At 37.2% G+C, this 27,948-nt stretch overlaps 1 protein-coding gene across 4 annotated transcripts in view; it reads right to left on the reverse strand.

The window, feature by feature from the left end:
- The window catches only part of cntn4 (contactin 4), a 160,581-nt gene extending 137,755 nt beyond the window's left edge, over positions 1-22,826 (reverse strand). Inside the window, exons 1-2 of one of the 4 annotated variants that reach the window (XM_082190171.1) lie at positions 22,547-22,826; positions 2,393-2,528 (exon numbers count right to left, since the gene is read on the reverse strand). In XM_082190171.1, the coding sequence (XP_082046297.1) occupies positions 2,393-2,447 (55 nt within the window). In that variant the 5' untranslated portion in view covers positions 2,448-2,528; positions 22,547-22,826. Of the gene's footprint in view, positions 1-2,392; positions 2,529-19,121; positions 21,170-22,455 lie in introns of those variants that run through there. The other 3 variants (XM_082190169.1, XM_082190168.1, XM_082190170.1) reach the window with 3 other exon arrangements.
- Between the last annotated feature and the right edge of the window lie 5,122 nt (positions 22,827-27,948).

The following is a 27,948-nucleotide window of genomic DNA, read 5'->3' on the forward strand; positions in this document are numbered from 1 at the left end:
ACTGCCTCAGCTGCGCGCTTGAGAGAAGAGAACTGTTGAGAACTGAAGAAAACGATTTAGTTTCATATTTATGTTTAAATTAAATTAAATAAAAAATTTGCGCAATAAATCGGGAGACAAATGGAGTGTGGAGACATGATTTTGACCACTTTATTAAGTTTGTTTTTGTAGAAAACCTGTATTTAAAGTGAATTTTGTTTTGTATTAATTGTATCTTAATTTTAATCAATGTTTTATCAACCAATTGCCTGAATTTAATAAGAAGTAAATTAAAGAAAACTATTTAGTTTCATATTTATGTTTAAATAAAATAAATAAATAAATAATTTAATCTATGTTGATTATATGAAAAGTGAAAAGCATGAGTAAGATCATAATTTTGTGCAATATATCGGGAGATAAATGGAGTGGGCAGACATGATTTAGACCACTTTATTAAGTTTGTTTTTGTAGAAAGACTTTCTTTAAAACGAATTTCGTTTTGTATTAATTGTATCTTAATTTTAATCAATGTTTTACCAACCAATTAATTGCCTGAATTTAATAAATAAGTAAATATGGCATGCAAAATAATCATGACGGCACCAGCGCGTGAACTGGAGCTCCTCTCCATACTGTAAATGAACCGAAACTCATAAGCTACTTGTCTCACAGACCTGAGAAATATATAGAAAGCTTGAATATGTGTACTTTTAAACAAAATATTTTTTTTTCTCTCAAAATCTCTTTTTTTTCCTCCTACTCCCTTGATAGAGTGAGTCGTATGTCTGAAAACTAAGCTTATGTCTTCTATATAATTTTGTCCTATGCTATCAAGACGCGATTCGCACCGGTGTTAGAGAGCAGGGAAGCTTTATTGGCTGTTGCCGAAATTTAAAGGGGAAGCGGAGCGGAGAGAAGTGGCGCGAGCACGCGGCTCATCGCGGAGTGTCGCACTCTACCCCATGATGCAGAGCCGGCTGAGAATAAAAGTTGCCGCACACAGCAGCGCAAATGAGAAGGACTTTTTTTCTTTTGAAATTGATACTATTTTTTATAATAAAGAGCACAAAATAATTACCTGTTATGTCCTCCATTTTATAACTTTATGTCTACATATTTAGGAACAGATATTGGGTTCTGCCCAAAGTCAAGCAACATAAAAGTAACGTAAAAGTAACGAGTAACGTAAAAAGTTACTTTCCAAACGGAGTAACTAAGTAAAGTAACGGATTACTTTTTTAAAAAGTAACGAGTAACGAGCAAACACTACTTTTTAAAGTAACTTCCCCAACACTGTCAATCAATCAATCAATCAATCAATCAGTCAGTCAAATCAGTCTTAATGAATCACTGTAATGAAGACAAGAGCTCACTATCACACTTCTTTAGCTCTGTTATTCACAAAGTAACACTCAATAATTGGCTTTTTGTAACAAGTCATTTTCAATTCTTCAGTACAAAGCACCTCTGGGTCAGTAGCGTCCCAAAGAATTTAATTTCAGACTGCTATAAATTATATCAGTCTGCCAAATAATAAAGATTAGGATTTCTTCCTCTTCTTGATTAAATATCACATTCTTAGCTATCAGTAGATTCAAATGAATATTTTTCATCTTAGTATCCTATCTTGCAAGCCGATCACCTAATTTATATTCCAAACTATCAAGCAAACAGCCGAGAGCCCTTCCTCTCGGATCTATCCGCCATATCCTGTTATTGACTGTAACAAGCCTCTCTTAGGTCCTCATTTATAAAATGAGTAAAAACATATAAATAAAAACATTTGATCTTACGATAATTTTTCAAATGTGCGTAGGTGTGATTTAGAGAACGAACCGCCTCTCTTCCAGAAGTGAAAGTTATAAATCGCAAGTGATCTTGAAACTGTGCACAGCTGAATGGTTTCCTATCTCTGCTTTGTAAACGCTGCCTAATAAATGTCATTTACATATAAAAGAGTACCAGTCAACGTCCAAATCCTTTACTTGAAAATGGTGAGTGGCAAGAAGTGCTTAGATTTCCAAATAACTGCAGTACTACGACTTTCTGCCACAAGGAAAAGTGTGTATGTCTGCTCAGACCCTGACGTGACGTCAAAGACTGTTTTAATAAATATGAGTGTTGGCGTGGATCTTAGCGTACGCACCCTCTAAGATCAAATCTGTGCGTACGCACGCTTTATAAATAAGGCCCCTATTAACTAAACTACACAGCTATTTTCTTTGTAACTTGCTCTTTTTTAAAGATCAGGCCTATTCTCTGCAAATGTAAATTGCATATGAGTTGGTAGCAATTTCCGTGACGTCTTTTCAGACAGTCCCCTGCCCTATATACACAGGAATATGAAAACAGAGTTCACAAAGAAGAGCTGCCATGCATGCATCAAAAGTTCTTAATAAGATACTTTTACCTGTAAGGCACCCCAGGAATGACTGCAGAACCAGCAGTTTCCATAGCAACTTCATCTTCACTTTGGTACGGTCAAAGTCAACTCACATCCAATCAGGAATGTATGGAGTCCTCTCTGTGGTTTCTCGTTCTTCACTCTGCAAGGAACACAAAAAAAGTGTGTGCTTAGTTTGATTCAAAGATCCTCCACTCTAGTAAAGTTCTAATAGTTACTAAGCTAATAACGTTTCCATTTTTTTGGGGCACTTGATACTTGGCGGCATTCATTCTGAAATGATGTTCACCACCTATTTAACTTTCGTAATATGACATATCGCCAAGTGAAACAGGATAAGCAACAAAAATACCCTTAAATTTACTCATCAGGAGTTGATTGGATTGTGAAAAGCGGTCTCTACATATACGACAGTTGGCTGAAAAAATAAGAGGGTTTAGTGGAGCAAGTTATTACATTTTGATTAAAGATTATAAAGACACACATTTCTGGTGACACTTGTGGTGCAGAAATTACACAGTTTAGCTTTGAAGGCAAAAATATCTTAAAAAAATGATATACTATGTAACTGTATTTACAGTACAATCACTCTAAATTGATCTCTAGTAGGTAAAATCCCAGTATATTATGAGAATGTGATCTTGTCTGGTAAAAATATCATCAAGTTATGTGTCATTAAGAGTCCTGATTCAGTACTCTACAATGTAAGTTGTGGAGCTATTTTCTATACCAGTGCCAGGCCAAATAACACTTACTTTCACACTTGGCACAGTTTAATACATTTGTTGAATCGTCACATGCCTCACTTTGGGAGTGTGTGGGGGTGGGGGGGTTGTTCTGTCTTTACGTCTCAGTGGATTCTCAGTGGATGTCCCAAAGGGATCACCATGGAATCGGGACCAAGCACACATTGTGTCTAAGAAAGGAATATTAAGCTTTTGACACTGCAAAAGTTGCTGAAAAAGGAGAAGAAATCAATGGGGTCTAGAATGGAGTCCCAGAATCCCCAAGCAGAACTGTCTTTTTTTTTTTAAATAGTTCTAATTTAGCCAACAGATGATGGTTTTAATGAATGAACAGCCTCATCGTGTTTAATTTGTATGCATTCAGAGCTCAAAATACTTCATTTTTTATAAGATTTGTTAGTGATGCACCGATGTGAAAATTGAGGCCGATACCGATAACCGATATTAATATTGCTGTTATGGCCGATACCGATATTTGCCGATGTCGATATCTCTGTATAGAAAACAAATTTTAATGATTATCAAATAAAGAGCTATTTTCCAAAACACTTTTATTTTTATTTTATTTTTTTTACTTTAGAAATGACTGATATTGGGCACCTTTACCTGTGTGCAAAATATGTCACATACGACACACATGCATTATACTGCATTGCATATACAGTAATGTGTGCTGGCCAACTTGTCTAAAATTAAGAAACCCTTAGAAAACAGTAAAAAAAAAAAAAAACACACAAAAAACAGGAACATTGTGTAAAATTAAGATAGGCTACTTTATTTATTATTCCAATATCCAAATATGATACTAAAAAATACCACAGGGAAAAGGGCTTCTATTTGTGATGTGCTGTCTTTGCGTTTGAACATTGCACATTTTAAACAGGACACTCATTAACTGAATAAATGTTAGCCAATACAAACATATTTATAGAAAACAGTTGACAATGAATAGACAGGAGTCCAATAATAGCATAACGAATCATTCTAAAAATAATAACAAGTAGCCTAGGCTATAAGACGAATCCGACATGGGCTGTGTTAACAGTAAAACATCCGTCATTTAACGAATTTTAAAAACACGGATGGATAATACAAAATACTTTCTGATATTTTGACAGAAAAAAAACAAGCAAGAACAAAATTTAAACTTAGCCCGTCAATTTTTCATTTTACAATTATCTTCTCTCTCTGTGTGTGCGCGCGTCCGTATTTGTGAGAGAGAGAGCTCGCGCAGCACTGATACAACGGTGGCCTACTTTTTAATCCATAAGTAACGAACGCGCTAGTTTTCATACAAAATAAATATGTAACATAATTAGGTAGGCTACTTTAGTTATTATTAATACAATAACGTAACACATGAAGGCTATACGTTTCTCAACACTGAGAATGAATCAATAAACGCCTGTTTCTCCACTCGCGCTTATCAGTAATCCACAAATCACACGTGCTGTCACTTTTGAGAAAAATCTAATTCCAACGGGTATCAAATATCAAGCAATATATTCAAATATCTACGAGTCAAAAAACGATCAGTCAAAAATGTGTCATGAAGAGGAAAAAAAACATAAGTCGCACTGGACTGCGTTAACAATGTTACGGACGGGACAGTTGACGTGAGCGCTCTGAAAGCGCCACTAAGACTGCTTTAAAACTTTCACAGAGACCTCAAACAGAAAGCACAAAAAGCCTGTCTTTAAATTTAATTTCGTTTTGTATTAATTGTATCTTAATTTTGATAAATGTTTCATCAACCAATTGCCTGGATTGAATTAAATAAGAAGTAAATATAGTAGAAAATATTTAATCAGGACACGGAGGCGAGGGCGCGTGAACCTGGAGCGCGTCTCATAAATGAACCGAAATCTACCTGCCTCACAGACCGGAGACATATATAGAAAGCTTGAAATGTCTATTTTTAAACAGAACAATTCAAAACGAAAGAAAACAGACTGTTCTCTACTTATGTCATCTGTATGAAATGTGTATTTATCTCAGGCACATTCACTACTGCTAAGATCAAGTCAGCATCGTCAACTTCATCTTCAACTTCACACGTCAAATATCGGCCTGTTCACATCGGCCATATTTTGACATCGGAACGATACCGATGTGTAAAAAAATGACCATATCGGCCGATATTATATCGGCGGCCGATATATCGTGCACCACTAAGATTTGTTTTCCATTTAGGTAAATTTAATGACAATATTTCACCCCAAAATCAAATGGAAAAGCATATTTTCATAAAGAAAATGATGCATACTTTTAAAGGCCATTGAGTTTTCTTGAACTCTGACAGTACAATAAAATAAATGGTAAAAATGGTACATTTATTTTAAATGTTTTATCAAATAAATATTTTAAATATTTATTTACATTTAAATATAATGAGATTCAATCAGTGAGAATAATATTTTTTTCACATTGTACTAATGAGATTTTTTGGGGAAAGTGCTCATTTGTCAAAATGCCACACTGCAAAAACTCTTAAGGGTATGTTACATTTTCTTTATGCAATTTTTCTTTATTTTTTTGTATGGTGAAATATATCCCCAGACTTTACTAGCTAAAAACACTTGGGTCCAAATCTTGGAGAGGTCAAAAACAAACAAACAAATAGGTAAACCTCAATACACTGGTAGCAATATAAACTTGAAAAATAAGAGACGAAAACATGGATCAATCTAATCTCTGAAGTGCATATATGGATTCCTCTGTGCTCCATTCCACTCTCAGATTCCTGTTCAGACCGGCTGTCTGGGAGGGTGAACTGAGGGGCGTTCGGTTCTGAACTACCGGCAAACAAAGATGAATGTAAATGGGACGCAGTGTGATTTATGCAGCATTCTAGAGAGTGAGCAGAGCAATCGTGAGAGGGAACACGTCAAGAGTTCTGCTTTACTAGGAGGAAGCACAGGAATGAAAACGGCTTGAGAGCAGAACGAGCAGCTGCTGCAGCGGACAAGTCCAACAGTTTGAAGTTTATTAATTCAGCCGTGCCCAAACTAAAAAGATGCTAACACCTTTCCGCTCGAATATCCGGACTAACCCCGAGGCATGATTTCCAAAGAGCTTTCCAGATCGAAATCACGAGGGTTGCTGAGATTGAATCCACTTTATTTCCTGAAAAGTAACGTCAACAACTTAAGCTAAGGATTTGCCGACGTAGATCATGTCCTAGATCATGTCTTATCTCTATTTCAATCAGTCCAATCTCCAGGTCACCCTCCTCCCCTCCTCCTCAACCCCAGCTCCACCTTAATCTGCTCTCATATACCAGCTCTCTTTTCTCTGTACCTGGGTTAGAGGGATATTGTCTTTCATCTGAAACCAGACCGGGCCAGTACAGTCTCTTTAGACTCAAAATCTGCTGGATGTACATTGATGACATGTGCGGATATGTTTTTTTTCTATATCAAGATCTGTCAATAGCAGATCCTCTATCACTATTGTGCCCTTTGGCAATGCCCTTTACCCAGAAGACTGCTCCTATGTACTGTATTGCTTTGGACAAAGGCATCTTTCTAACAAACAAAAGAGCAATATTCCTAATAATTTAGTTGTTATTTTAAAGGAATGGAATTTCTATTTCGTCATCGTTTAGTCAACCATTTTGTCATAATTTTCTCAACCAAACATGTATGGCTCTATTTCTGTATGGCTCTCTTTCTTAGCACATCCTAGCTGCTTTAAAAAAAAAATAAAAAAATTAAATACAATGAAAGTAAAGAGGGACAGGAGATATCAAGCTCCAAAAATAACACAAAAGTGATACCATAAAACTATTATCTAAAAAAAATGGACCTATAAATAGTCTATACATTATATTATAAATCTTCTGAAGGCATAGAATACTGGAATGCTTGAGCATGCACTTAAAATTGAGATCTGATTTTGAATAATGGCTTAAATGTTGGTGTTTTCTCATATGACAAACTAAAAAATTATTTCTTCTTCTTTTCTAATAATCTCTAATAGTCTCAGTCAACAGTTTGGAATAATTACAGTTTTATGTTTCTGAAACGATGAAAGAGCATTCAGCATTTTAGGCTGAACTATTTCTTTAAACTGTGGTAAATACTAAATCACATCAAGATGACAGCAAGACGATAACCAATGACAGAAACGTGCATCACATTACATATATTTTACAATAAAACAAGCAATTTAAACAATTTGCTCTGAAAAAACAACAAATAAACAAATTCATTTCGGAGGTCTCCATTATCATGCTGTTTCTAAGTACGAGTTAATGGTTGTGATTGATTGGAAATGCGAATGTAAACGATCTGATGACATGCTTGCACTAAAAACCCTCTAAATGAGAGCCATTTCTTTCTTTTTTCGAGGGGTCAAGGGACAAAAACAGCATTTAGATGAGGACCATTGGGCTTGGTCATCACAGGTATGCTGATTCGACCACAAGCTTTAATTTGCAGCTGATACTGAGACGTTACTGAGATGGGCAACAAATGAGGTGGAGAATCCAGACCGCAGAACAAGCTACAAAATTGATCCAGCAGCAGATGGGGTTAATGCGCTATTTCAAGAAATGTGTTGATCAAATCTAGTGCACTCATGCCTCTCAACTTACAATGTCAATTGTTTTATTGTCTCCTGTTTGTTCACAGATTAAATGCGTAATCTTATGTGGTCAAGAACATGTAACACTGCAACACACTCTTGTAAGGAAACCTCCCCGTAGTGAGTTTCATACTACACAAAAAATATGGTAATGCAATTACAAGTGAGACATTGATTTATATATCAATTTAATAAATAAAAAGCTAATATTGAGTAACTTCTATTAAAGACACAATATTGCTCCATGTTACTGTTCTTCCAACAACGAAAAGAGTTCCAAACAAAGCCTGTGTGAAACCTTTGCACATTTGTATACAAAACACCTCAATGAATCAGTGTTTTTGAACTGAGTGAATGATTCAAGGACTCACTCATAAAGACAGTCTTGTTTCGTTCCTGAAAAATCCCTACCACTAATACAGATCTCGACAGTCCTGTCTGGAAGATAAGCAAATGTTGTATAATAAAACACGTAAGTTTGAACAACGTCTTGTCATTCAAACACATCATCATTTCCTAAACTGTCAGCACGAGACTGCCGCAAATGCTGCCACACTTTTCTTTAAATTCCAAAATTGCCTTGTTGTAATTATCTTACATTCCATTTTTAAAGAATTGATATATATTATTATATATTATAATATAACTGACTTATATGACTATAAAGATAACTATAACTATATTAGCGTCCACACCAATGTTCATCAATGTTTTATCATTCAGAAGCTGAAAAAAAATCCTTTTAAAAGTAATTCCAGCGATTTTGTTTTTCTGTGTCGTTTTTGTAATAGGCCTAGTTGTGGTGTGAACTTCCCTATTCCCAAAGAATTGGAACGATTATTAAAACACTATAGTTATAGTACTTGGTGAGAACAGTCCTTAACAGTGTAATTCCTATAGAGCTATTATCTATTGTCTAGTGGCACCATGGTGTTCTATCTGCAAATCATAACACACTTGCAATCAATGTCCTTTGCGTGGGTGTTCAAAAACTGTCATGGTTAAAAACAGCTCAAAAATTAAATCATGCAGGATTTAGTTGTTGTTTTTTTGTCTTCGAGGTGCCTTGGAGGGGGTCGTGCATTTCCTTTTTCTTTCTTTTTTTTTCATTTTTTTTTCTAAGTGGGTATACGTTGCATAAAGGAGTCATAAATTGATAAATACATTTCTCCTTGATCTTTTGACATAAGAAGTCATTAGCCGCGTTTCCACTGTCGGGCCAGGGCCGGGCCGTGCTAGTGCGTGCCAGGGCCAGTCGCGTTTCCACTGTCACTTCCGGGGCTTGATCGGGGCTTACTCAGGGCCAACGGCCAGGATTTCTGGCCCGTCGAATACCTTGGGCCAGAGCGGGCCAGCTCGGGCTAGAGGAGTGGTTACGAACAGAGGCGGAGTTTACCTGAGTCGGGAGACGGCAGCGCCGGATGAAAATAATTTAACTCGCGTTCATGTTTGAATGCCTTGTGTTTGTGATGCAAAAGACTATGCGCGCTAACCATTACCATAGTAAACATAGTAAACGCTTGAAGATACGCATAGTGTAAAAACATAGTGAACGCTTGAAGAAATCAGACCAATCATAAAGGCTATCACAATCATGTTTTTATTTTATCTGTCAGTAGCCTATGTCTCGTCTCTTTATACCGGACTATCATACAATAAAGCAACTTTTTTTTCGGGAGCTTCAGCTTCCTCTGTTTCTCTGACGGAAAATATCTGTATGGGAGTCGAGAGAGTGCTAAAGCTCCTCAGGTCGTATTTTTGGTGGCATATATTTGTAGAAATTATCATTCTTTCTAAATGTGATGTAAATATGTCCTGTAACTACCAGATAAACAGTAACAGACGCGACTGAAGAAGTAAGTGTGTCCTCTTTCTTTTGTGAAATAGACCTAACGGTAATTTATTTCTGAGTGACTAATGTGCAATTTTGACATAAATTAATTCATTATGATCAATGTATCACTTTTTATTGTAAACCTGTGGTAAAACATCGATGCTTGGGTTTTAAATATTCAAGTAAACAACAAAAATGCCAACAAACGGCCGCTTTTATCATGTTTGTTTTCAACGCTGTTTCCAGTGATTTCTGATTAGTTTTCTGATAAAACTTCCATTTGTTGGTGAATGGGTTAGTGTGACGTTGTTCCAGAGAGGCGTGTTACGGGCGTGTTTTAGTGAAGCGCTGTGGAGCTTCTGGCCCGACAGTGGAAACGCGGCTATTGATATCATGTAAGTTTCAGAACTCAAAACTTACTTGTTAGTCCAAAAACAGCTGTTATTGATACCAAAATGACGTGTTTCGGATTTTGTCACATTATGACATCAAAGTGCGACGAAAGACCGCCTCTGCAGAAGAAGATCAACGCCTACTTCTACATCATTGCCTCTTTAGCCCCGCCCACTGATTTGCGCATGTAGAGCACGTAGAGAACGCTGCTTTTGTTATCGTTTTGATCTAATCCCTTGGCTGTAATCCAGTGAGTGACATCTTCGGTTTTGTCATCAGTAAGACATTACAACCCATTTAATTTTATTTAAAACACGACAGATAAAATTACAATGTATACTTTCTTCATTTTATCGAATAGGATGAACTATAAATAGCCTATAAGAACGACAGTGTGACAAACAATGGCACATTTATTCATAATTCCATTTTTGCTTTGAAAAACGCAAGACGCAGTGGAATGGGGAAAAAACGCAAGGTCGCAATGGTTATACACATCCGTCTAGCGTGTATTTACATGGAAAAATAATGCAAAAGTAGCGCATTGGAATGGAAAAAACGCGTTCTGTTTGAACTAAGTCATCCTTTGTCAATTATAACTGTGGCGGCACTTAAGTACTTCAACTTTCTTTGACACAACTTATAAATATGTAATATGCATAATGTTTCACATTGTTGGCAAATCTTTCAACTATGTAACGAGACATTTTTCAAAATTGAAAGTTTTCAAAACAATTCCACACATGGATGGCGGGGACGTTGAGTAATTATTTTAATATGCAAAACTGTTACCCAATCATATCAGTTGGCGTTTACTTCCAAGTCTTGAATGCGACATGCCTATCAAAACGGAGTGTTCGAAAAAGAGGGTCAAACCAGGATAGAAAATAGCTTATTACTTCTAAATTGGGATGTTTTTTTTTACGTAAAAATCTTGATAACATTATAAGTGGACCTCAGAGAACATTATTAAATAAAACAAAAAATGCAGTTCATGACTCCTTTAAGTGACATTCCTCCATCTTTCATGCTTTTTTGGGCCAGAAAATTCCTCTCTCTAAACCAGAGTGGAGCCCAGGGTGCTGAAAGTCAGGCATGCATTGGTGCATCAATGACAAGCACTCAGAAAGATGGGTGAGGGAACGCATAGGCATAAAAAAGTCACCGCTACTTCATGGAGCTTCAGGCAATGAGTGATATAAAGAGAGTGGCTTAAAATGTCTTCTTATGGCTTGCAACGCAAAGCCGCACAAAAGTCTTTCTGCTGCCTCTCTCTGAAGCTGAGCTCTTTGTGTTGGATGTAACCTTCATGGCTGAGCCACTCTGTCTTTGCCAATCTCGTTACAATGTAGGGAGCAGAAGAGGATTCGCAGTCAAAGGTTCATTGAGATATGCCTGTTTTTCACTTTTCTACACAGTCTCTGTCAGTCTGCCTTACTTTCTTTAAATACTAAATAAAAGCACTATTTATACTCTCTTAATGTCATTAAGTCAAAACTGACCATATTCACTTTTTTAATGTAGGTTCCTTGTCAATTCATCGCTTTACATTATTCCAATACTAATTACTTTGGCGCTGCAAGAACATTACACCATGACAATGCTGATTTGGACACTAAAAAACATTTACTATAAATAAAAGAAAATGTAAGCTAGATAGGTCTCAAAATATGTACACTGTTTATTTAGCAAGCAGTTTATGGAGAAATATGTTTATTTTTATTTTTTTTATCCAGACGGTGTGTAGTTACAGTAATAGAGGTTATAGCTATCCTAACCAGTCAAACCTTGACCCCTTGCTCTTCATAATCTTTAATCTTTAATCATCCCTGTTCCCTATCCACAAACTAAACCGACTGTGTGCCCGCTGGCTTGAACTTTTTGCACTTCGGATGAGGAATATTGATGAGGTCATGGTTGAGTTTGGTATGTAACACATATATTTATATATATATATATAGGTTAATGCAAATTAACCATTAAATGTCATGATACAATGCTATATTTACTGAAAAACAGAGGTAAACATTTAAAATGTTTTACATAAAATAAGGTTTCAAAATCCTTGAAATATAATCAGTCAAGTATCATGCATGTGCACACGGATATTATTCTGATTTCAAAAATGAATGGGAAGTGGCCATGGGGTGTAAGCATAAAATCACAGTTGACCTTACATTTACTTTTTAAATGCGCATTACTGGTCTTATTGTGCATTATTCATCTGTGCATGTCCTTCCAAAGAAAATAAAAACCTGTCTTCATATATATTTTTCATAATAATAACATGCTCCAACTCTGCTTTTCAGCAGTCTTTACTAATCCCTCTTAATTTTTTTGCATCTCCACCTAACCACCAGGCTTCATTTTTGGTATGTAACACTTGCTTTTTACTATCCAATCATTTCCTCATTGTCAATGTCTGGAACAATATTCAAAGATAGAAGCAATGGGTTTAATTCGTAAATATGTCAAATTACAGAGGTAAAATGGATTGTGAATGATATTTCATGAATATTAACGGACAAATAGTAATATGGCAACACCACAGCTATAAAATAAAAGAATGCCAGATTAATTAAAGCACAAAGAAATACAGCACCAAAGTCATATATTCGACAGTTCTGCAAGATTTATAAGAAGTAGCTGGGAGTGTGAAATTGCAGTCAGTGTGCCTTAAGCTTTACTACCAAACAAGATCTTACATCGACAGCTGACAAATGCCCAAGGCTGTGAGTTCTGGTGCACTGGACACTCTTTGCCATAGCAGTATCTTTAGGCTGACAACAATAAATCCACCATTAATACGCTGCAAAGTCCACAGAAACCGTGCTTAGCACCAGATCTCCAGAAATTAGTGATAAGAAATAAACAATTATTCAGTTTAACGCAATGAGTTCACTGAATGAAACCTTGCCTTTTAAGTGAGGTCACAGAATACAGTACCGACATCAATACAGGATTAAATAAGGGCTAGAATCAATTAGGCTTTTTTTTTTTTAAGCCAGCTTACTTAAAAAGCATATGACTTGAAAGCACAAAAGCCCTGTTATCATTGTTATCACTACCTCTAGGCGAAATGCTAAATATTTAGCATGTAACGTCTCTGAATAATGATACTTCCATTTGCAAACACCTTGTTAGGCTCTAATAAAAACATTGACACATTGCAGATGCTTTATTCGAATTTAAATGTATTAATACTTAATAATCTGCAGTACTTGACATCTCATTTAAAGGGATAACTTAGTTCACCCAAAAATGAAAATTCTGTCAGTAATCACTCACCCTCATGTTGTTCCAACCCCGTAAGTCTTTCGTTCATTTTCCGAACACATAAAGATATTTTTGATGAAATCTGAAAGCTCTCTCACTCCTCCATATAGGCTTCTATGGGATCGAACCTTGCCGGCCCATAAAAGTTATAAATACCTTTTGTGCGCAAAAAAACAACAAAAATAACGACTTTATTCAACTATTCATTTTTGTCTGTGTGGGCCTGAATGAATTCATGTAGTGTAACAGCGCAGCGCGTCTGGGTTGTACATCACCACGTAGGCTCACTATTGGCCGACGCTGGTCATGTGTGTGATGCGTGTGACGTACAACACAGAAACGCTGCGCTGTTACACTACGGGAATTCATTCAGGCCCACACAGACTAAAATGAATAGTTGAATACAGTCGTTATTTTTGTTGTTTTTTGCGCACAAAAAGTATTCTCGTCGCTTGATAAACTTATGGTTGAGCCACTGTAGTCACTTTGACTATTTTCACGATGTCTTTACTAACTTTCTGGGTTTGCAAGTTGCGATCCTTTAGAAGCCTATGGAGGAGTGAGAGAGCTCTCAGATTTCACCAAAAATATCTTAATTTGTGTTCGGAAGATGAACGAAAGTCTTACGCGGTTGGAACAACATGAGGGTGAGTGATTACTGACAGAATTTTCATTTTTGGGTGAACTAACCCTTTATTATGACTTAACTGATTGTCACTGATTTATGTAAATGTCACCACTTTGATAAATATGCTTAATCTGATTCATATCTGTTCATGATAGTTAAACATTCAATACTTTTAGCAACGTTTTTATTTAAGGATTAAAATTTAACATGTTTTTTTAAAAAGAAAGAGCACTGAAATAGTTAATATTTGTTTAATGTTACCTCTCCAGCCTTGCAACAATGGCTTACTGATTCTACTCTGCTCAAATTGCAGCTCGCTGCCCCATAAAGGCTTTTGCTATGGTCCTGTATTACAGCCTAAGCCAAATTACAGCCTGAGCCTTGAACAATAATGGCATCAACAACATAACACCACCACCATTACATCACCATTATGGCAGGAACAATACAAATTCTTGTGCCTCTCCAACTATTTAGCACAGCGCCTGTGATGAGCTGGATTAGCCAATGACTCGACAGAGCCACCCTTGTTTCTGGGTGATGTGTACCAGCCACTGTGATAACCAATAGAGAGGCCCAATATTTGATGAGGAATACATTTTTCCTGTGTACTATAAAAATATAATGCAACTTTAAGAACTCAAAGCTTTCCATAAATGTCCAAAAATGTGTGTTAAAACTAAGCTGCAAAAATGATCAATGATGCCTATAAGGTGATTAGAAATAGTGTAAGGAAACAGTGACAGAAGTTCAACTTTTAGACCTCAAAACTTGAAAAGGCAAGTTGATTGAAGGTGAAAAATCATTGCAGTTGATTAGGACCCATTGATTTCCATAGTATTGAAAAGAAAATAGTATGGAAGTCAATGGGGCCCATCAACTGTTACCAACGGTTACCATCATTCTTCAACATATCTTCTTTTGTGTACAGCAGAAGTAAGAAACTCAATACAGGTTCGGAAAACCTTGAGGGTGAGTAAATGATGACAGAATTTTATTTTTGGGTGAACTATCTTTAAGTGCAAGATGTGCAGCACCATAACATTATAATGAGAACACTATTGTATAGAATATTGGTGTTTCAGTGCATTGTTATGGGAAGAGTGGATCCACAATGGGAGTAACACATTCTGGCAAGCACGTAACAGTTAAAGTTCACTTGCATTTTCGTCCTTTTGTGCAGATACAAGTTGTAATGTTACATGTATCTAGAATATCTGATTCATCTCATATAGGATGTGTAATATAGAACGAGTGTTTTAATTAAAGTATTTTCATTATTGTCATGGCGGACACACCCCACCCCTTCCTGCCCCCTGCACATGCCCCGCCCCCAAGTACTTGAGTACTCGTTTTTTAAGACCTATCAGAATTTTAAAACATTCCCATCCCTATACAGTATGTAACTAACATACCATCTGCAACATTAACACATGCTGTAGCCTAAGCCTACTGTAACATTTGGACAGGAAGTGCTCATATTTGTGCTCATTTTGAAAAGGGCACTTGTTATATAAATGCTACTTGGTCTTGATATGCACACTTGCTTTCTTCAGGATAGTGGCCTACATTCTGCAAGTATCACTCCATCATTTCCTCCCTCAGAGACAATGTATCTTTAAAATGTCATTTTTGCACAGCTTGTCTAAATTGTGGGTTTTAGAAAACTCGAGCCCTGGATCCCAATTTGACAAAGACATTTTCAGTAGCCTTCCGTCAGCTTGTCAAATCAAGATCAACCGCTGATTCATTATCACGGTCAAACCATAACTCACATCAAGGCGACTTATCTGACCAGATAAGATGAGATGACAGTCAATCCAACATGGTAATATAATTCAAAGCTTTTTTTATAGGGAGATAATCGCTTTGCTACTTCTCAAACCTGAGCCATTGGGAGATGATTATATTGTGAATTGCCTCAGGCCTTCAGGACATATTTTAAAGAGCTAGGTATTTGGAGTAAAAGTGTAAAATAAGTCTCTCAGCCTGACTTTTCACCCTTTTTCTCTGCATGCTTGCATGTTTTTCGCTATCTGAATATGCTCTGAACGTACTCATTCACCCCAGTCCCACAGGGCAAAGATGGGAAAATGTTGTTCTTGGTCCAGAACTTATATTGCCACATTATGCATTTCTCCTAATATGGACTTGTTTTTGTCTTTGTCTTACATTTCTATATAATGAGATGTGGTCAATCATTCCAAAGAATAAAGCTTAAGAAGTTTGGGGAATGGAGACTTTGTGCTTCTGACTCTTTCCATGGGCCCATGCATTCTTGATTGAAAGGGGGACTAAGAATATTGTGGTGGCACAGAGAAATAGAGTTATAATCTAATCTAACAATAAGGTTCCACATTTCTATCCCTGGTAAGACATGAGGGCCTGGATTTTGCTTCGGCGCAACAATTTGTTAGAAGTGCACAGGAAATTGGAGTAATCTCTCATACCTGAGAAGTCGTGTGAGGACACACAATGACACGGGTATCGTTTAACCAAAGAAGACAGCGAGGTCTACGTAATTTATAGTAGTACTACCCTCTAAACACACATTTCTGCCGTCTTCAAGGAGAAAATGTGAAATGTACATTGGAAGTTCCTCACAAACAAAATCATCATACCAAGAATATATCTAGGCCATATCAGTTACCAATATTAGTGTTTTTATTTTATTTTATTTTTTAGATATTGGATATTTATTGCCTAATATTGGCTAGAAAAAAAGAAACGGAGTAACATTTAAAAACATTTAATATGGTTACGCCACAGACCAAAAAAAAAGACTTTCGGTGTGTAAAGACAAATTACATCATGCCTGGTTAAGATATGGTGTAATGGAACATAAAAAAAAAAAACATTTTAATGAAAAATAAAATTATGGGACAATTATAGTGTTTTAGGCACTGGGAAAAATATTATGTAACATCATAAGTGGACCTCAAGGAAAAAATGCACAATAAAAAAATATCCAATATAGCTCCTTTAATGTTATTGAAATCTGTATTATGACCTTAATGTTTTTTTTATTGTAAAAACCATGCACCAGCATAACCACTGCCTGTGACCAGTTTTCTATCTTTTAAGACAGATTACATCATGATCGCTCTCAGAAGCACGCATACACTCAAGTTTTATCATCTAACCAAACTTTAATCTCAGTCAGTAGGCTATATTCCTCATGGACAGAAGCCACTTGTTTGTTTTTCCAAAACATAAAGTAGTAGTATGTTTTTAGCACCATCTGAATTCCCAAGAAAATTGTCTTAGATTTCTCATAAGCACTTCAAAACACACCCATGTGGTTTGGCACGATGCACTTTGCAGATTAAACAATTTGCCCGACACGGCCATCATTAAAGCACATCATATACAACGTCTCTATCTGACATCTTAAGTTTACTAGAGGGAAGAACAACCAGGGAGCACATTAAAGGTAAATAATAAAACCGGAATCACTGCGCCAACAGTTCCATAACTGCCTTATCATGTTATGCTCCGCTAATGAAACCCACAATTACCCATATTCCCAAAGGAATATGTTGCACCCTGATTGCATAAGAAACAACAGACAATAATAGGTCTGTAACACATTTAGAAATGGCAGATATGGGATACAGTTCAGTGAATCTGAACTAATTCAGACCCACAGCTTATTAGAGACAGATGTGTTGGTTATTAAACTCAAACCAATTTACCCCTTCTTTTTATGTGCTTAGATAAATAATGATGCACTAACAGTTTTTATATATTTATCCTTGGTAAATAAATACCATGGTAATCATAGTATATTAAAAGTATCATAATATTACCATTCCAACCAGAATGAAAAATGAATAAGAAAGTGTATTTATAAGAGTGATTTTTTGAAGCTGTAAATCCCAAAAGAAAAAGAAAAAAAACATAATTTGAATGTGTCTGTAACACTGAAATCTGAAATAAAAGCCGCTCTCAAAGTCCATTCACATAACTGGACATTAAGGCATGATAAAAAAGGCACAATGGCGATGTTATTAAAATGAATGATAGCTCTGTTTGTGGCCGGTCTACTTGCAATCATGTTTGAGGATCATTACATGAAGCAAAGGAGCTTTAAAATACAGCTCGGAGACATTAAGTGGTAGTGATGATAGCAGCAGAATAAAAGAAAAGCACTGCTTTAAAGGGAACTTTTTTAAACACGATGAATACTGAATGTACCCTCACTCAATATTTAGCATATTTGCCCAAACAATAGCTTTAGTCCGATAGTACAAAATACTGTATTTTACAACAATTCCTTTAAGCAGGAAACTTGGAACTGGGGAAAAAAAGAAAACTGTACTACACTGATTCTGCCCCTCCACTACTCTTAACCTTACATTTTCACCTGTCTTCAAAAATCACTCAGTTTCTTCAAGGCAATTTCTCACAAAACACACTTTTTGAGGGTTTTTTGTTAACTCTGATCCCAGTAACAATACAGCTTTGCTTTGTTCGGTTACGGTCCTGAACCCTTAAAAAAGTGTTTCTGCTCTTAAAAAAGTGCAATGGTGTGAAAGAGACATCTACACTATTATACGCTGCTGTCAGCTTCCCTCAACTTCAAGCCAATATGGAATAAAACATGATGTGTTAAAACAAAAGGGAGGCTTCCTTTTCCCAGTAGCGTTTATGTCTTCAGTTTAGCCTTTTAGCCATCAATGCAAAGCACTGGGAACACTATTAATAATCTACTAGACCCATTGCTTCCTGTTAAGGTCGTTCAATGCAAGTGCATTCAATACACATTTTTCACACACTCTCGAGAGGTATCTGAGATATAACAATTTCCATCACCAGAGGGATTGTTTTTCCTAATTGACAGCCATCTTAGATCCATTAGTACACTGCTGTCAGTATACAAGGCTTTGATCTGTGATGTCAGCTGGATCAATTTCTATGCTTGGCAAATATGCAAATAATTCCGTAAGAAGAGATGTGTCAAAGGCACTCAGCATATGCTTGCGCTAAGACACTGGCTGTCTCTCGATAAAGAGAAAAAAGGGGGTGGAAGAGAGCGAGAGAGAGAAAAAGAAACAGACTTTGAGATTCCACAACGGCTGGATGGGGAGGGAGAAAAAAAAAATCATCTTAATACGACACAAGAGGCTTACAAGTCTCAGCATGCGCACGGGCGAAAGAAGCATCATGGGCCCACAGCCTCTCTGTGCATAACAATGTTTTGAAAAATTGCACGTCGCTGTTTGCTTTTAAAAACCCACAGAGTGCAGAGCAGAAAGGAGAGTCTCTTACTGGAGGCGCAAGGCGGATGACACAGAGCATTTGTCTTTATTTGCAGGGCTTCACCCTGGCTTACCGCACGGTCCGCTGGGAGAGGAGAGCCCCTAGATTAGATGCTAACGGACTTCTCAGGACACTGTCCAAAATGCTATTTTGCCAGGCATGAGAGTGGCCAGCTGTGTCTAGCCCACATGTAAATGAACTTGAATTCCCAATGACGGCTTTGTTGCTTTTTAACACGGGCTGCCCACTGAATTTGCTCTATGTAAACATAAAAGTTGGACTCGCTTAGAAGGATACAGTAACAACGCCGAGATCCCGAGGGACTCTGCATTTCCCTGAAGGAAGCAACACGGTGTAAGTCTCCTAGCAAAACATGACGAGTATTCAAAATACCAGACGAAGCAAAACATATTTTAAAAGAATAGTTCATCCAAAAAAATCATGTTGTTCCAAACCTGTATGATCTTCTACAGAACAACACAAAAGAAGATATTTCAAACATTTTTTTTTAAAATATCTTCTTTTGTCTTCCACTGAATAAGAAAAAAGATTAACTTTTTCTTTTTAAACTACATGAGGTTGAGTTAATGACAGAATTATCATTTTTATTTGACCTATCCCTTTAACTAACAAGCTTTTTAATATGGTACCCATCTCATTCTTCCTGTAAAAGCTTAAGTTTTCATTATAATTTCTATATATATATTTGTTATTATTTCACAAGTTTCATCAGCGTGATCACAATCCCTGTTAACACTCTTTGCAAGGAAGTTACAACTAATGTCACCATGTTTTACTTATTAGTCGCCTTCACATGTCTGTTGCCAATGAAGTGAAAATGAAGTGTAAAATAAAAATGACCTGTTAAATGAAAACTCTTCAGCCCTGACCTGCACGCAGATCCCACTCATTTCAGTAACTTTTCTTAGAAAGGAGTAGGAAAGTATATATTAGATAGAAGTGGCCTTCCTGTAACATTTTCTCAATGCTTCCACCAGCAGAAACCATCCATTAAAATTTTTATGAAATGCAACCACCCCAGAATCTTTTTAATGTCACTTGCACTACATCACTTCTGACAGCCCGCCACACTTTCCATAAGAACACATTCACTCTCTCTCTTACTTTCGTCTTGATAACGCTTGCTATTTGTGACCGTGTAGTATATCAAAAAGGACATCCAAAACGACTTCAGCTGTTCGCCAAAACATTATTATCCAAAACAATAATTATGCACCATATTCTCCTATCAGCAGTGTTTTGACATTAAATGTTAGCCTGATTTATACCAATCTCATTTGCATGCATGTACGCAATCACACTGAATTTGTCTCTAATGTATTATGACATGAACATAAACAAAGGTTGCTTTGAAAGAAAAGCCAGGAAGCTCTGTGAGCGAAAGATAATCATACAACATGCCCTGCATTGTTATAGCCTGACCAGTGATTAACATTAAATATGATCCATATAAAACCTCATCTGCTTGGCCACCAGACGAGATGAGATTGTACTTAACGCAAGGAGCTCCAGTCTGTGATGCTGAGCGACAGATGCTAGATAAGTCTGTCAATCCAACCACATATATAGATGTGGTCTATAACTTCAGTTTTATTTAGATCGCTGATCTTTGCCTACAGAACCCTGACACCAAATATTGAGCCCAATAGTGACTAAATTAATAAATAAGTCAAATACGGAGCAAAATATAAGGAATATATGACTTTTAGCATGATGCAGCAAGTAAATCCTTCACGGGAAATAAATAAATATATTGTGAGTGGTTTATGGGGTTTGTGGACAGCAATAATCAGTAAATCCGGCCGGATTAAGCGATGGAGGGACAGTGAGAGCGGATTAATAAACATCTGCAGAGGCACTAGTCTCCAACATAACGCTCTCTAACCGAATCAAACCCAGAGCATATCAGATCATTAACCCCAGCGCAACATGTCTCAAAGCATCGGTAATGCAGACCCGTCCTGACGTTAATGCGCTCTGTACACAACCCCAACAACAGCTGTTTCAGTAAGTAAGATCAATTCGAGCAAGGTTTGAAAAGTCAACAGTGATGATGACTTTCACTGCAAACATCAAGATGCTTGTCACTCTCACTTGGTTAAAAACAAACATATTTATATGGAGAGAGAGAGAGAGAGATAGAGAGAGAGAGAGAGAGAGAGAGGAAATAAAATGTAATGAACATAACATGTGTATATATGTGTGTGTGTGTATATATATATATATATATATATATATATATATATAGGTAGAACAGCAAAATACAGGTGAAAAGTCACGTGATATGAGGCTGTGACTCCGCGTGATTGGCTGATCACGCTGTCAACTGGATAATGAAATCGTAACAGGTGCACAAATCAGCCTGAATGTGTCAAACTAGTGAAAATGGATAGACTCATTAGACAAGAAACAACTGACCCACTCACACTTGTGTCATGAACTTGAAATGACTTGGAACACTAAATGATGTGTTCATAAATGACTAAATTAAAGGTACACCTCTGTGCCTGCCAGCATAATGACACCTGCAGTGGTTACTGAGGATTTGATGAATAATGATCCCAAACAAGGTCACTTTAATACCGATAATACCAAAACAACAGTTTGCACTGATAAAATTGTACAAAGTATTCTTGCTTGCTATTGCACTATTAAAATTACTTTTGAAGCAATGCAAAACTTTAAAAAATGCCATTCATGAGACTTTTATGCATGTAAACACGGTACATAAAAAAATAATAATACAATAATAATAATAATAATAGTGAATAATTTTTATAGCAATGTTTTCTTGTTAATAATGTAAGGTAAATGATGTTCCATTTACCACATGTACATCAAATAACAATTACAACAATTGCAGTGAGAGACGAGACTAGACAGATAGATAGATAGATAGATAGATAGATAGATAGATAGATAGATAGATAGATAGATAGATAGATAGATAGATAGATACTGTGAGTCCAACTAATGCTGAAACTATTCAATTGCTACTGCTAGTAGCTACTACTATATAATAGTCATTCCAAGTAGTCATTTTGATCACTACTGTCTTCCCAACTAGATATAATACAACTATTCTAGTGATATTTTTACTACTACGCCTTCTACCACTAGCACTACTACAAACAACAGTAATAAACTGATCTTTAGTGTTTTGGCTGTATATCGCATACATAGAAATCTTTGAAAATGAACGGAGAGACGTCTGAGCAGTCGTCAAAGTGAGGATGTGTCCCTTATCGAAGTAAATGACTAAAGAAAATAGCCTATGTCGCTAACCAAAAACACATGACGAAACGTGCATCGGCATACTCACTCTCCACAAATGTTTGAAGTGCAGATAGAGAAGCAATATAAACCCGAGTTCAGAATGATGGAGCGATGCACAGCTGATAAGACGCACTTACTGTGACACATCGAGTCTCTTCCCTTCCTTAGAGTGATGCGGGCTCACTGCGAGACTCTCACTGAACCGAGCATCCAAATAAAACGGACAGGGTCTCCAAAAAGTGCCGCTTAATTTCAGAATATGTGAGTGCCAGCGTTCAGCTGGAGATATCGCGCTATCCACACACGGTCCCCGCTGATTCCTGCATTAGATCAACATGAGCCCGCGCGCTGTTCGTGTGGCACGGGGTGGGCACCTCCCACATACTGTACTGTGCTGGAGGGCTCCCAAAGAGTCACACAAATCACATCATCTTTGTGTCACGAAGGGTTGAGGCTTTGACATTAGGGATACGAGGACACCGCTGAAATGGCAGAAACGTAAATTTGCAGTAAAATATGTCCATGGATTATTCATTTTGCTTTCAAGAGGGTGGGATGCTTTGGGTGCACTGTACAGAGAATAAAAATACTGTAAACATTTTAGTGATTAGAACAACTACAACAAAGAGCAATTTCATTACAGATATTGTAAAAATAATATTTTAAAATATCATAATGTCATTGTAGTGTAAAATATTGTGAAATAAGAACTATAAATAACCTTGAGAACATGTATATTCAGCAAGGCAAAATGTATACTTAAATGGTCAAATATTATTAAAATTGTTTGCAAAAAATAAAATACAAATTTTTGGATGTTAAAAAGTTTAATAGAGTAGCCTAACAATAAAAAGTGCTGCTGTTACTAATGATTATTTTCTACATCTGACCTTAAACTCAAATGTAGATTTAGATGATTAATTAAATAACATTTTTGACTTTAACAAACCACATACTTTAGACATTACCACATTTGTTATCACCCAAAAATATTAGTCATAATAAAAAAATATTAAATAAAAGGCATTTTTAAAGCTAATGTTACAAAATATTTAATTTATATGATTACACTATACTTTAACCTGGAGACCCAATAATGTATAAACGTAAAGATAGTAATTTTCAGAAATGAACCTCTTACCTTTGCTCATATTCTTTTATTTAGTTTGTCTGACCCAAATCCCAGAACACTGGAATTATTAAAGCTTTAACTCACAAAGCAGGCATGCACCTTTCAGAAATAACACTTTTATCCAATAGAGTAACACTGTTTCTCTTTCGGCCCAATTTGACTCCAGCAAAAACACTAGAATAATGCAATCAAACAAATCCAATTAGACAATAGCAGAAGAGTATCTCCCACACATTGGACTGCATTTTACTGAATATGTGGAGTTTCTAGAACCCTAGTAGCTACTGTAACATTTTCATGGATGATACTGCATCAAGTTAAAACATTGTTATAATTAGTTCTGATAACATTAGTCATGGAATATCTACCTGATACATTTTAAGCATGCCTTATAAGACCCCAAACAGGCATTCAGCATGAAGTTTTGCAGGAACACGAGAGCTCATCACAGAACACAGTTGCCAAATACAATCTAAGAGAAACCCTTATGAAGCAGTTGCATTAGCTGATAAATTATGTATGTCTTTTAATGAGATCGCATTGCTCTATATGTCATGATTGGAGTATAGACTCCCCCGCCTCCTCTCCTCAATACTATCACATTTTCCTCAATTAAGTTGGATCAGAAGACTGATCTATCCAGGCACCCGCGCCAGGGGGTTTATAAGCTGTTCAGTAAGTGTCTTGATCAATGTTAGGGGCTTATTGACATGCTTAACTCCCGATGGCACCCTCTGTCTGCTGTGACAGAACGGCAAGGTGGGGAGCGTGACATGTTTTGACACTGGTGTGACAGGGTTGTTAGGTGCATGTCTGTGTGTGTGTTGCTGTGTAACTATGGCTGCTTTGCATATGTTCATGCAACTCAAAGGCAGGGGAAAAGGCTGCAGCACACAAACAGTGCAATTTCTCATGCACAGCTGCTTGAGAAATAGGTCTACAATGAATCCATCTTCCTTAGCACTCATATCCTCATAGAGGGAGGCAGATTGTATTCACGTCGACTATTAGAGGACACACTACGACCATAGATGCACTGGTTGTGCGTTTAAGACCGGTGAAGTTTTAATGTTTTAAGCTTCCAATTTGTGAGACTGTCAGGGAGGGAAATCAATCGTTTTTATTAGATACGTAACCTCATGTCCACACAGAAGGTGCTAATCCACTAGGTGGCACAAGCTAACAAGCCTGTTGTCAAACACAGGTTTTTCAAATCAGGATAAACTGGTGACATTAGACTGTTTGGGGGAAAATATAGTGCTACTGATAGCTGCCGCATTAATTTTAGGCGGCCACTTTATTTTTTTATTTACATAATTACTGTGGCACTTTGTATTGCATACCAATCTCAGGATTACACTGCAAGCAACTACACTAAACAGATCCAGGCCCCTCTACAAATGAATTCCACCTTTGATCCCTTAAAATTTTCATTATCCACACATAAGCCCTAATTATAGTAAGTGGGATTGGAGAAAATCTTCTCCTTTTAAAATAGTCAATTGAAAGGCGATAATTAAAAGAGAAGTAAATTGAATTCCTGATGGGATTAACTTGCAGGAAAGACAGCGCGGAGGAGAGCAACAGCCTTGAAGGGAGAACGGCGAACAGCAGCTTCTCCACTGTCTTTGTGCACTCAGACATATTTGCTGACTTCTCATGCTGCATATAAAATCGCTAAATCACTACAAGATAAAAAAGATGAATGTCTGCAGCCAAGTTGACTGTGTAAATGTGAACAAAAGAAAATATGCGAAATTGTTACAAATCTACAGTCACTTTTTCAAGATGAACGGTGCAATTTCTGGGCCATTTAGTGGAACTACAAAATTATGATTATTTTTTCAAACAGGTTTCCAGAAAATATCTTTCTGACATATCAGAACATATCTGCCTGTTCTACGTCGGACAAGAAGGCCGTTTTTAGACTTTATGTGTGTCGTAGGTATCGGCCAGGAAGGCCATTTTGTTGGAACCCTCTTCCTGCACTGCATGCCTAGTCCTTCAGCCCTGTCTTCACTGCCTCACATCAGCCCTTTGCCTCCTCCTACACTGCCTGTTCTATGCATCTTGGATTTGCCTTGGGCTTATAGTTTGTCCGCTTAGCCCGGGAGTGTCGATCCCATAGCTCCAAACAGTCCCCTATGCCAGTTGGCTCCACCTTTGCTCCTCGCTTCCTCGGCTCCACCTGGGACCATCGTCCTCACGGCTCCAACGGGCTTTCTTGTCCCTTAGGCTCCGTCTTGGTCAGCCATTGCTCTGAATTCACCGTGGACTTACGGGCCTTCATCGTTGACTCGTCGCTCCACCCCTTTGTCTCCGTTGGGCTTCACCTTCCCTCTGGCTCCACCTCAGTCCTCGTTACACGACTCCGCCTCAGTCACCCTGACTTCACTTTGTCTGCTTGTCCCAGCGGCTCCGGCTTGGTCTCCTCCGTCATCCGCTCTTCCTCAGTCAGTTATCCCCCTGGTTCCACCTGGCAAGGCTCCACCATGGCTCCTCCCTCCCTTGACTCCACCATGGGCCTGCATTCTGGTTCTCCTGTTGGGGATACTCCCTGGCTCCTGCAGCCTTCGTCTCCACTTTGGATCCTCCCGCCGTCAATTTCACCCTGGCTAACCCCTCCTCTGGGAGACCCGGCTCAGTCTGCACTCCCTCCCTCCCTCCCTCATCTGTTGTACTGTTTTTTATGTTTTAAGATGCAAGGCTGCGCCACCTTGACTAAAATAAACAAAACACTCAGAACACTCAAAATTAAAAACAGAACAGCCGGTATACACGGACAAACATCGGGATATCGGGAAACCTGTTTGTAAACAGTCAATTTTTTTTTTACAATGCTGAAATTACGTACATACATGCATTCAAAAAAAGTTAGTCAGGGTCACTTGACACAAACAGAAATCTTTCACATCGGGTGGTAACCATAGCAACAGTAGGTCGCTTCAACATTTTCTATTCATATTAGATTCATTATTGTACAGAACACTGACAGAACATAATTTATCACTTTGTTGTATAAATATTGCAAACATATCACAGACTAAATAACTGCTGCTTTTCTGAACTTTCTATTCATCAAAGAATTCTGAAAAAAGTTGAACAGTTTCCACAAAAATATTAAGCAGCACAACATTGATAAAAATATTAAATGTTTCTGGAGCGCCAAATCAGCATATTAGAATGATTTCTGAAAGATCGTGTATCACTGAAGACTGGAGTAATGGCTACTTTGCCATCACAGGAATAACATTGAAAATATATTAATTACAAAACAGTTATTTTAAATTGTAATAATATCCCACAATATCACTGTTTTACTGTACTTCAAATCAAATAAACACAGCCTTGGGGAGCATAAGAGAAATGTCACCATCCCCAAACTTGTGAACGGTATTGTAAGATGTTCTATAGCATGATCTAAATGGAAGTTTGGTTAAGAAAAAGAAAGAAAGCTTTAATATTGCAAAGGGGCCACTAGTCCAAAATCCCTGTTAAGGGATTATTAGTACAAACCTCTACAAATACTTTATGTGGGCAGATTCGTTCTCAGACTTGTCAGTCTCCAAAGGCATTTTTTAATTACGAGAAAGCAACCATTCCAACTGAATCTCTTACTAGAAGTTCAAGGCTAAGCATTGCCACACTGACCTTCCTCTTTGTGATATTTCAGCGTCTCCTGGGCTGAGCTCTTTTTGGACACGTCTACTTGGTATCACTCTACAGCCACTAATGACTCATGGACAGAAGCATTTAACTGTCTGTGATCAGGTTAAGTACAACCTCTGTACCGTGAAATAAAGTTGCACTCCACACCATGTTGACTTTTCTCATGCTGAACATGGATAAATCAATTGTCTTCTGATGCAGTATTCAAGGGGTATTGATATTCAGGTTGCATGAGCTTTGTGGATCTTGATAGCTCATTAATACATAATATTCCCCATCCACTAAAGGGTTTATATGATTAAGACGAGATCTCCTGATCAACAGAGATTATAAACTGTGCAATGCAATAAAGAATATTAATGATGTTGGGAGAAGAGCTGCTCTAGTGCATTTTAAAGTGTCGTACAGATCGCAGAGTGATTTTAAGCATTAGCTAAACTCGCTCCAGGAAGAGCAGATTTATACACAGGAAGCGTGACGTTATCAAGCCTTTTTATCAATGGCCACAGGGTCGTTTTGAATGATGAGCCCTGTTTCCTTTCCATTCGGAATTACATTACGGCTCTTGACGGCGCACATTCAGTAACACAATAGTTTAGACTGACAGCACAGCTGAAACAAATCTACAAAGTTATGTGGGGTCAGATCGGGCAAAGGGTGATTTCAATTACATCCTTCATTGGGATATTACAGCATTAGGGTAATTGTTTTCTGTTTTGATATGGATAGAAATATTGA

The sequence above is a fragment of the Leuciscus leuciscus genome (genome assembly GCF_965113295.1).
Source record: "Leuciscus leuciscus genome assembly, chromosome: 14".
Taxonomy (NCBI): domain Eukaryota; kingdom Metazoa; phylum Chordata; class Actinopteri; order Cypriniformes; family Leuciscidae; genus Leuciscus; species Leuciscus leuciscus.